Raw genomic sequence first — 12,112 nt, 5'->3', positions numbered from 1 at the left:
TTCAAACCATGGTGTTTATTTTCAAGTGCAACTTAGAATTGGTTAAAATGACAGATAACACTGTACACATTCCAGCTAAGACTCGGTTTCTTGAACACTGATTTCCATCACGTTCAAGTGCTTGTTTGCATGGAGGAGTATTTAGAGTCAGGGCCAGAGTCATTCACTCTATTTCAGAGAAAAGAGGGTGCATCTGCTTAGCAACAGCATTTTGTCCTGGAATATTTTACAGCCTGCATACTGCAAAATCCTGGGGCGTAACTCAGGTGGATTTGGGCCATTGCCTCTCAGTATGTTTTGAAATGTTTCTTCTTTATCCAAAAGGACAAAACTCGGAGAACAATAAGTAGGCTAAGAACATAAATTTAAAAAATTAACCTTCCCCCTCAAAATAATAATATCTGAAAATTGGAAGGCGAAGGGAAGACTCGGCTCTGACAGGTTGCACAAAGCTGGGGCAGCTGGTGGCTTTTGCTGGATGCGGTTGTGTACCTGTCGGTTGACCCCTCTCCCCCCATTCGTATGTAGGTGGTTCTGGAGCTGAGTCATTGCTTGCAGTGTCTCTGCAGTGTTGCGGAACGTTTTGAAAAAATAGCATCTATTTGAGAAGTGCCGTGATACCTCAGCGCTTCTAAAAGCTTTATTCTCCTTGGCTAGGAGAAAACAGTGGAGTTTGTCACCTGGCAAGGGACAAATGTGTAAATCAATGGATGTGGCAGGGAAGGTCATAGTATTGCACCGGAGATTGGGTAATAAGGATGTATGACTTAGCCAGGCCACTTCAAGCTTGGGAAAATTCTTTTATTGCTTAAAATATCAACCAAAGGCAGCTTTGTAAAGGTAATATATTTCCATGGGCATGCTTTTATCAAAGATGTCAGCTTCATAAGGTGATGGTGAGCAGGCTCAAATTAAGAAAATGTAATTTAATTTCCAGCAGTAGCGTTTTTATGAGGCACTGGCCTTTCACAATATGTTATTAAGAATACTGCTTGCAGACAAAAGGCAATTGTTATACTAAGTTGCTACCAAAGTTTGCTTGGCAATTAAAACTTGTAGGCTATAGTTGCTGTGTTGTGTTTTACCTTTTTTTTAATAAAAGCTTTGCTACACTTTAAGGTAAACAAACAAAACCACTTTATAGAGAACTATGAATTGTCATATGATACATATCCCAGTATTAACTACCATCTACTGATACCATATTGAAGCAACTGGTATATATTGTTTTTCCCCTGCTTTTTCCCCGCCTTTTGCCAAATACTTCTTGTCATAAGGTAACTATTGAATAAATTCTCACCACTGAATTTTCAGTGGTAACATTTAAGATTACCAGAAGAAAAAAGAAGGGGAAAACTCGCAAAGAAATGCTGGATTCTGGGAAGTTAATAATGTCCCACAAAGTTCATTCTACCTACAGCAGAGAAATAAAAGCAAATGAAATTATACTTTTAAATCTCCATCTCTAAGTGAGATATTTCTGCTCTGGAGAGAGCTGTTCAGACCCTGGCATGCAGGATTCCTCATTCTGTTTTTTTTCCACGATGTTTCATGTTTCTGAGTCTTCTACATTGCGACTTGCAAGCACGGAAGGAAGAACAACCCTGTCAGTTGTTGATTTTTTGAATTATTACTATTTTTTAAGAATCGTGCACGTTTTGTAGCAAAGCTTAACACAGATCTTCCTCCAACCAAAACCCCACGAGATTCACCCCAGTTTTTATCCTGAAAGGTCGCATAGCTAAACCTCTCTGCAGGGTTAGTGGGGAAGTAAAGGCTGGAAAAAAAGGTCCGAGTAGCAGCTTGAGAGAGAAAACTCCCCGTGTGTCAAGTGCCCACAGCCAGTGGGTGCAACAATGCTCCAGGGTGAGGGGTAAATGTGGTTTAAACTCACTTCTTGAAGCTTTCATACACTCCATAGTGTGCCGCAGTGTTGGCTGTTACCTGGATTAGAAAGACAGAGAAACTGAGGTTTGTTCTTTGTTACTTTTGGCCCCTTTCTGTGACACACTAAGAGCCAGACTCATCCTTTGAAAATCTTCTTATATGCCTGAGAGTTGCTTTTCTATCTATCCTTTGCGAAGTGGGACATAGACAGAAAGGCTTGTGTGTGGAACAAAGCATCCAACACCAACTCTAGAACCTGCTGGTTTACAGCTTGCTTCTGCTCAGAGGGTTTCTTAAAGCTCATGATACCAGAGTCAGTGTCTGTGGATTTTATCCTGCAAAATAGAAATTATCTTGCTTACTTTGTATTTAGTAATTTCTGATTCTTGTATTCTGAAAGAAAGTTGCATTACATGCCTTCAAAGTAATTGTGTTTAGTCATTTCTATTTTTCTAGAAAGCATTAGTAAATCCTGTTTTCAGAAACTAATTTACTATGCGATGTTCTTTAATAGACCATTATGTCTCTGTAGAATAAAAGTACTATCATAAAATATTTTCTAACTAAAAATGAATCTGTTTAGTGTTTTGGTTTTTCTTCAAAGATGAGTCCCAGTCACTTTGATTTAGAAAGAAGGCAAATACATTAAGTAGCAAGTTGCCTGTGAAAAATGATATGTCAAAACAGTGTTTAGTTAACTTGTACATACATTGGTTTGGGAGCCCAGCATACATTTTTCACGTTAACGTTATACTGTAATGGTTTAATGTACCATAACAGTTAAAATTAGCACATTAGTAGGATTCTTTCTTCTGCTACAGCTTATCATGATATTACAGAGCAGCACTCTGCATGACTTGCTTGCACACATTTATTAAGGTGCTATAGAAATGTCATACCCTTAAAACCTGAATAGCCTTGAAAAGAAGAAATGAAGTAGCTGGGGATTGGTTTAAAATTTCAGTGAAGCCAAGTTAATGAACTTGTGTTGATATGTACAGTCATGCTTGTCTTCTACCCCATTCAAATACCGTGGCCATGGGACCTCTCATGATATCTGAGGCAAATTACTTCTCCTTACAGCCAAAAAGGATGGAAAAGGAAATTGCATCTCGGGGGATTATTCTGTTCCATTTTGGTTCTGATTTTTTGTCTGCCCACATTACCAGGCTATATTTATATATTTTGAGAGTATATTGGGAAATGAGCACGTCTTGGGTGGTTGGTTTTCTTTCTTTTCCCATCCACAAAGTGTGACTCACTAAGTTGCATTGTGGCTAAAATTCATATGATCAGGTACTTGTTGCTGTACATTTGCTTAAAGCAGCAGAGATTAGGAGTGTTTGAAGAGTGAAGATCAGTTTTACCATAGTCCTGTGCAATATTTGAGGCGACATGGCTTGGAAACAGTCACTTTGCTGTCAGCTGTAGGCTGTTGATAGAAAATAGCATAAGGTTGGCGTTACAAGCAAGATTCTGATTATGGTTATTTCTACTGTATTCTTATTTTTCCTTGAAAAGGAACTGTGTGGAGGGGGCAAGTAAAGCTCTGCCACTTGTATTTGGATTAATTAGGAGTCTGACACACATTATCTCAATATAATTAATAAGATTGCAAAGTCCTATTTCAGGGCTGAAAATGCGTTTGCACAGGCTGACAGGATACATGAACTAATCCCCCAAAAATCAAGACAGAGATCTTGTTCTTGTGTCATATGCATGGAAAGACTATGGAGCCTTCTTACTAGTTCATAAATGTACTTGTCCATTGTTCTTCAAAGCTGCTTGGTTTATAAATGAATATTTAATCTTCTTCCTAACTAGTGTTGTTATAGTGGAGTTTTGCCTTGGCCATCATTAAACATTCCAGTTTTGGGCCCCCATCTTCTGAGAGCAGTTGTGGAAAAGGCAATGAAACCTGATGGGAGTGTGGGGGATTTGAGACGAGCAAGGATTTGAATAATATAAAAATAATCTATATGCAAGAGTCTTATAATAGAATTTTCATATTCATTAAAAGATTGTTTTGGACATGTTCAGAATTTTGAACTAGGCTAATATTTCAGCACCTAAGTAGACACATTAATTCCAGTTCTTAAGAGAAATTTCACACTAAATATGAATATTTTCTTCAGTGTTTTGCCGATCTCGTATCAATATGAACAAGTTCATTTGATATCTGCTAAACTGAAATACTTTCTCAAGCTAACTGGGGACTGACAATAAGGGAGATTTTGCCAGGGGATTCTTTTCTTCCCCCTCCCCATCTGGTTTGAGGCTGGAAGAGTGAGAGGGACAAAAACTTGTTAGGTTTATAACTTCTTTTCCTCAAGTGACTGGGAACATCGGCTGTTTGTTCTGACTTTTAGAAATGCAATCAGCGACAAGAAAAAACTGCCAAAGGGATGTTCTCAGAAAATTAGCTCTATTAAAAGTTCAGCTGGCAGTAAGTGCAGTATCCCAGCCTTTTGTATTTGATTAATGACTAAAACTTTAAAATAATAAATGCCATAACATAATAAGAAACCATCATTTGCATAAAGAACGCAAAAAAAAATGAGCAAACTGAGTAGCAATTAGGAATTTATGTTCACGCTATGTTACTCAGCTCTGCTTGATTGGTTTCTTTGTCAGGAACGTCCCATTTACCAGTTTGGGCTGCTCTTAATGGGAGCATCCTTTTTATGTGTGCTAAATGGAGAACAGCAGTAGCAGTTCGTAAATAGGGTGTTCTTCCCTTTTGGATATGGATAACAGATTAAGTTGGCTTTGTGCAGTGTGAACAGGTCTGTGCTACTGAGAATATGAATAATGTTAGTTTCTAGTAATTGCTAACATCTGGCTTTCCATAAATCTGTTAAATTACATGGAAACAGAATTAGATTTCTGTGTCATAAGTAAAGCAATTACATGGAACTCTGTAGGCAATATGGCTTTATATTCATCTGTGAAATCCTTTTAGTTTTGAACTGTGAGAGCAACCCTTCTAATTTGCACCATGATCCTGCTACATCCCATATATATATGCATATATATATATATATCTGTATGCTATTCAAGGAGCCCTTAATATGATGAGGAAGAGACTGTTGATAAATACAAGTCATAGTCTGTTGAAAGGAAAATGGGATATGTTAAAGAATATTTAAAGTAGCTGTTTGGGTATAATTCATTTAATAGCAGCCTGTTCATAGTTCTCTTCATGTTGCTCCTAATGGTTTTTACCTCCTGTGATACTCTGGCCCTTGTTAAACAATACACTACAAGTTTTAATTTCTCTGAGTTCAGCACCTTTTAGTGGCCCTTTCAAGTACTCAGTACTATTAAGCTACACATTAGAGCAATAATGTTATTTCTTGGCAATTGAGACAGTCAGGGCAGCAAAATAGACCATTTTTCAGGAAGCCTGAGCGATGAGCAATTGAATCGAGCTCTCAGGCCCCTGGGAACGTGTCTGAGAAAGGACTGGCCCACAGCTCAGCCTGGGATGAAGCTTCTGCAGTGGAATTGCCTCCAGCTCCCCTTTGGGTCTATGGGCACAAAGAGGAGCGGCAGTTGCTCCTCTGGCTCCGTTGTGCCAGCTGATATCACATTTGATCAAATCCAAGTGTTCCCGGACTATTTATCCATTGACATTAGGAATTTTACTAACCAGCTCAAAGGGAATTTAGTGATCTGATTGCTATTGAGTTTCCTTCCACGGATTGAGAGAATTTTTAACATCTTTTAAAGTTCTGGTTTTCTGAGGAGGTGACTTGTTGAACTCATGGCAACTGGCTATCACATCCACCTAAATCAGAACTTTAAGTAATTTTCTTTGTAAACTCTATTGAATTTTTAAATGTGGTGTTTCAGAACGGAATTAAAAGTACTCTTGAGTAATATTGAAGAGTTAAAAACTTCACACTAGCAATTAATTTTAAATGGTGAGGATTCTTCCTTGTAGTTTCTGAATTAATATAATAGTGTTCTGGAATATTTGTGATAGAAACCATCGCATGCTTCTAAAGGATTTTCTTCTCCACTCTTCCTCCCACTGTTGCTTTGGTTTCATTGTTCATGTTGGAACAAAACAGACCTACCCATTTACTGGTATTTTCTCTGGACAATCCCTCAATATGTTGTTTAAGAACAGCCCAAAGTTATTTTCTGAAAGAAACACTTGTTTTTCATAATGTGCTTGAAAATCTTATGACTTTCGCTGCACAAAACCCTAGATAAATTCATATTGCATAATTATATTTTATCCCCCAAAAGCAATTTAATGGGATGCTGTATTTCCCTTTTCTCTAGTGTATAATGGTTTTCTTTCGTTATTTATTTGTGTCATTGCTAAATCATACTTTTTCTCCATAATTTCATTCTCCATGACTTCATTCTCTGATTTCTTTCTTTCTTTTCTGTTTTTTTCATTCGCTTGTACCTCTCAGCAATGGGAAAAGTATAAAATTGACCACTTTTATTATGGGAAATGTTGATTATGCCAAGAACTTAGGAAGTATAGTGCCCTTCTATTTTGGTGTAAAATCCAGCACAGGGAATGGTTTAGCTGACAGAAAGTCACTCTGCTTATTTACTAGTTTCCAGTCACTGCAAAATCATATATACAAAACCAAAACAAACACTGAAGAATAACCTAAACAATACATATATAAATATGTGTGTGTGTATATATATATATATATATATAAATGAGTGTTTAATATCTAGCAAGTAAACATGGAAGATATCAGAAAGAAGGCACCCTCTTCTACCAGCAAGGCAGATGGGTGGTAATTATTTAATACAGAAATAAAATTTTCCCTGTGATAAAAAAATAGATGTGCAAAGCATTATAAATCTGCTGTTTTGCAGATATCGATGAGTGTGCCTTAAAGACCCACACCTGTTGGAACGATTCCGCCTGCGTGAACCTGGCAGGAGGGTTCGATTGCCTCTGTCCATCTGGACCATCTTGCACTGGAGACTGTCCCCACGAAGGCGGCTTCAAGCGGAACGGGCAGGTGTGGACCCTGAGGGAGGACAGATGCTCCGTTTGCTCTTGCAAGGTGAGGTCCAGCTGGGCTGGGTTTCAGGAGTCTTTTAATGCCCAGTGTTTCCACGGTGTTGGCAGAAATACAAGCCCAGGGCACTGAGGCAACAGGTAAGTTCTGCTGTGGGCACTGAATCTGTGATGGGGAAATCTTCTGAGAATGTTGAAAACTGTTTTCAATTTCTGTTTGACTTGAATACACATCTCTCAGGACAAGCGCTGCAGTCAACCATGTTCCTCTTGGTGGTGTTTCCCTTGACTTGGAATGCAGGTGAATTAACGGGGTGAGAAGTAAGGCCCTGAGTGTGAGTCCAGGTTTAGAGGACCTGGCAGCAGGCGCTTAATTCCTCAAATGAAGAAGGGTGAAGAGCAGCTTTGTCCTCCTCATCCCAGCTCGACTGTGGTGACAGCTCTCCCAGTTGTGCAATGCAACTCTCTCTGCACCTTGGAGAAGCCACGTGTAGTATAAGTAGATCTCCTTTATCGTTAACTCTTAAATCAGCGTTTTGTTTGTTTTATGGTTTGTTTCCCTCCCTGCCCACCTTGGAAATAAGTAGTTATTTTCTGAGTGTTGTAACTAATCTAAAAGAACATTTACCTCTCCTTTCTTCGTTTTCACTAATTAGAAGATGAGTGCTGTCATTGAACTTTGAAGAATTTTAGGAATGTACCAATCTGAGCAACGGCTGATATTTATGGCCGCTGTGACCTGAGGCATTGATAGCAGCGGTGGGGCTGGCCTTAGGCACAGCTCAGCATTATTGGCCCTTGCATTAAGTCCAGGAAAAATGAGATTTTGTCCACTGTGAAAAACTGAACATACAGCATGAGAAGTGGCCTTTCAGTCCCCACGTCTTAATGCTGCTGAGCCAGGGAAGCATTAAAGGGTTTGGGAGGCACAGGGGGGAAGAGTTGTTTTGAAGTTGCAAGCAGCTGAAAGCCTCATAATTTCTGTATTGCAATAATATAGCAGAAAGGAAAATGAAGATTTTTAGAGTGAATAGAACCTGCAAAGTACGCTGCTGTTTGGAGCTCAAAAGGGAATATGTTCTTGTTACTTGCTATATTTTTTACTTCAAGTAGCCTCAAGCTCCCTAAAACTCCTCCCTTCAGAAGCTGAAGTGTGCAACTCTGCTGAATATATATCAAGCTTTTATTGTAATCTTGGGGAAGTGGCTGCCTTATGAAAGGATTTCCAGTCAATAGAATAAACAGTTTAATATATGTGAAGACATCTGGTCTGCCTTTGCAGAATTACGACTATTAGTATTCCCATTTTAGATTGCTTGTGATTTGCTTTATTGCCATTTCTCATTGGACTTATTTCTTATGTTGGATGTTCTTATTAATATCTGAAAATATACAAAATGATTAACTAGTATGTAGATATTTTAAACTAGGCCTGACACTGTTTGTTGCTATGACTCTTCCTTTATATCTTCCTCACTTTGCAGGTTTTTTTCCCATGTGAATTAACAACACATTCAATTTCACTCCAGTTGCTGCCTTGTTTCAAGAGCCAAACTCTTGTCAGGGAAAACAGGGAGACCTACTTCTCCATTATATCCCAGACAGGATGTAAAGTCTTCTCTCGGTGTTTGTTGAAATATGGTATTGAAGCCTATTTTGCTGCCGCCACACGGGGAGCCGGCCCCGCGCGACCTTTCTGCGGCCGCCTCGGTTTTCAGTGAGGAAAAGGGCAGAGTGTAACTAAATCATTCTGTGTACTCCTTACTCAAACTTTGAAACGATCCTACTCACAAATCAGCATTTCGGATTCGAAACAATGTGTTTTCTTTTGGCTTTTCTTTTGTTATGGTTATTTTAGGAAAGGTCAGATGGATGTATTTTGTGCAGTGGCTGAAACGCATAGTTCCCGTCTTGAATATGTTTTAACTTAAAATCTGGTGTAAGGGAAATGAAATACCTTAACTTTTGAAACTTGTTCTTTGTGGAGTATGATACTATGGAGTATAAGAAATTATATTACTTCATTTACATAATGAAACAAAATGTCATTATGGAAGCACAGGGGATTATTTCAGTGTTTCATCAGACCCAGTCTCTTCAAACCATCCTCGTTCGTCTGAGTAAATATAAAGTTTCTGAAAACAAATTCTAAAACTATAAATTAATACAGTACCTTAAGTATATTTGATGTATCTTCTACAGGAATTTTCCTGAACCACTGTGGATTTAATACACAAGTCTGGTAAAAATTTGATGGGGAGCTGGGAGCTGTTTCTCTCTGCCATGCAAAAACTAAGCCTGGCTGTATAGTCTGGCTATATCTGGGCTTTTGAGTCTGTCTTCTAATTTTAAAGACACCCCTCCAGTCTGAAAAAAGCCTGGGGATAAGCACAGCACAGGCAATGGGGGCGTGTGCTGAGGTGAAGATGTTCCTGATGGTGAGAGCGGTTGGGTGGTTTGGTTTCTGCAGGGTCTGATTTCTGTCCAAATTGGCCTTGGGGCTTGTGGAAACTTGACTCACCCTTTACAGCAATTCCATGCGCGTCAGGTTTTTCTTTGGTCAGAAGAACTTTGTGTTCTTACCGCTGATTTTTAGGAAGCGTGTAGAACTGATTCAGTGAGAAAGGCGGGGATGGAGAGGTGCTACTAATATGCTGTATGTGATTACCCACTGAGAGAAAGTAAGTTGCTTTCTGTATATTTCCCAATTTTCTCTATATTTCTCAATTCTACTACAGAACTGCAAAGATGCAAGTGACATGTAGCTTAAGAGGCTTTGTGTCACTGCAGCGTATGGATATATTTTGAAAGGCATGGAACTAATGAGGTTGTAGATAAAACACAGTTGCTAAAGAATAGAGTATCAGTGTATTACGGTTACCAAAAGGTCTCAGGCAAAATTGTCAGGCTTTGTCAACGTTCTGGAATACGGAGGGTAAAGGCAACGTAAAAGGTTAGCTGCTCCCCAGAGGCAAGAGCACGGGAGCTCAGAGAAGCACAGAACTACCAGCATTGTCACCAGCTGAAAGGAGAATTTTAAAACTAATCTTGAAAGCTCAAAATCTGAATTGGAACAAGGCATACAGGTTATTGATAGCTGTTATTAATCAGCTCTCCATTATGGAAAGGAGAGAGACTGACATTGTCGAGGATGTTGGTTGCCCGGACACCCTGGCACAACCTGGAGCTGCTCAGCCTGGCAGAGCTTCTGTGCGGAGCTGCTGTTGATGTCTGTTCCGCAGTGCAGGGTGGAGGATGGTTATGGGAAAAACCCCTAAGAATGGAGATTTAGTCATAATTGACCATCAGGCTAGAGATGGAGAACTTTTTTACACTGAAGGTGGTAAAACACTGGCCCAGGTTGCCCAGAGAGGTGGTGGATGCCCCATCCCTGGAGACATCTCAGGTCAGATTGGACGGGGCTCTGAGCAACCTGAGCTGGTGAAGATGTCCCTGCTCACGGCAGGGGTGTCACTGGAGGAGTCTGAAGGTCCCATCCAACCCAGTCTTCCTTATCTTATGATTATTCAAACTGCTGAGTAAGAAACTAAAGCTTGTCTATTCCTTCTCCCACAGCTGAAGCAGAAAACTAGCCATGAGCAGACACTCCTTAGTTATCTCAATTTGATACAAAACTGAACAAATACTGCAGGGCAGTCTAGTCTTATGCCCTGTGGTTGGCAAAAGCAGTTCAGACCTATGCTAACCTAGCATATGTTCTACGCTTCCGTAATTCCGTGTTCTCTTCAGCTTTCCTTGTTAAACATAAGGAATAAATTTAATTTTTCTTACAACGGAAATTGATAGTCTAATCAATTCCAAAGTATGATGAAATGCATCAGTGACACTGACTGACGTGGGTATTGCGATTCCCTGATGCTGATTATGTATGTGTTGCCTTGTGGCCAAGCCTGGCTTTGCCAAACACAGATTCCTGCATGCAAATACAAACAAAACAACCTCCCGTACTACATGCTGTGGTGATAGCTGTTTTGTCTGCCTGCAGAGAAGACATCCTGGGTTGCTGTCACTCTTTAGTAATCCGTTTTTAAAAGGATCCAGAGGAAATCCTGTGCTTTGATAAGTCGCCCGTTATTTGGCGGCAATGATAAAACTTTTCCTTCTTACATCATGTACAAGTTTATAGACTCAGAACAAAGTTATGATGAGAATATGGAAAAACTGCAATGAAATGAGTGGAGTTGCTTTAGGAATTGTGTGGTTGTGATCCAAAGCAGAATATAGCTTCATTCCTCCCACAGCTCTACCTTCAAACTGGCTGCAGGAGATGCTTTGCTTGAGTAAAGACGAGTCCAATAACACACTGAACGCAAAAGAAGTGAATGTCTCCTCATTGTTAACTGTAATTTCAGTTCTCTCTGGCATATCATTGTGTTGGCTCACCTACAGTAAGAGATATAATTTCAAACACGATCATCTGTCCAATTTTCATAACTGGAATTAGAATCAATTTGTTTTGCTGTGATGCAAAGAGAATATATTATTTTCCCTTCACATACAGAAACAATTCTTTGTTTATCTCAAACAGTTCTGTTTAATGGTCTTTAACAAAATGAGTCATCCAATATTGTAAGCAAATATTTAACAAAATCATATTTTGGAGAACCTGTGGAACAAAGGCCCTCTTTAATACATGAACTGAATTATAACGGATGATGATAGGTCCATTTAGCTTTAAGCTGCTGTACTGTAGGTCCAGATGTGGAACAGAACCAGTGGTGAATTCAGGGTGAAGAATGATGAGTGCTATTGTGATTTTGCTATATTGCAGTCAGATGAAGTTAAAGAGACTACCTTCATAAGTTTGATTTATTTATTCAAATTCTGCACAGTGATACAGTCAGTTAAAACAGTGCTAAATAAGTATTACATGTATCAGAGTGGCAACTGCTTGAAGAGTTTGTTGATGTAGCCAATAAGATATGAAAGATGTACCTTTTGATATTTATTTATATATATATATATAGGTATGTGTGTGTATATATATATATAGGTATGTGTGTATATATATATATAGGTATGTGTGTGTATATATATATATATAGGTGTGTGTGTATATATATATATATATAGGTGTGTGTGTATATATATATAGAGGTATGTGTGTGTGTATATATATATATATAGGTATGTGTGTGTATATATATATATATAGGTATGTGTGTGTGTGTGTGTATATATATATATATATATAGGTATGTG

General features: G+C 38.9%; 1 protein-coding gene and 1 long non-coding RNA gene across 10 annotated transcripts in view; one reads left to right on the top strand and one right to left on the bottom strand.

Moving 5' to 3' along the window:
• NELL1 (neural EGFL like 1) overlaps window positions 1-12,112 on the top strand; it is a 275,157-nt gene that overhangs the window by 257,676 nt on the left and 5,369 nt on the right. For all 4 annotated transcript variants that reach the window (XM_065065504.1, XM_065065502.1, XM_065065501.1 and 1 more), the window contains one exon: window positions 6,742-6,935. In XM_065065504.1, the coding sequence (XP_064921576.1) occupies window positions 6,742-6,935 (194 nt within the window). The remainder of the gene's footprint in view (window positions 1-6,741; window positions 6,936-12,112) is intronic.
• LOC110355012 (uncharacterized) overlaps window positions 784-12,112 on the bottom strand; it is a 202,669-nt gene continuing 191,340 nt past the window's right edge. For 5 of the 6 annotated variants that reach the window (XR_010473145.1, XR_010473141.1, XR_010473142.1 and 2 more), the window contains one exon: window positions 784-12,112. This exon is cut by the window's right edge. This is a non-coding gene — a long non-coding RNA (uncharacterized LOC110355012). The other variant, XR_010473143.1, reaches the window with a different exon arrangement.

Source organism: Columba livia, chromosome 5, assembly GCF_036013475.1.
Source record: "Columba livia isolate bColLiv1 breed racing homer chromosome 5, bColLiv1.pat.W.v2, whole genome shotgun sequence".
Taxonomy (NCBI): Eukaryota; Metazoa; Chordata; class Aves; order Columbiformes; family Columbidae; genus Columba; species Columba livia.
This window is presented reverse-complemented; position numbering and strand designations above follow the sequence as displayed.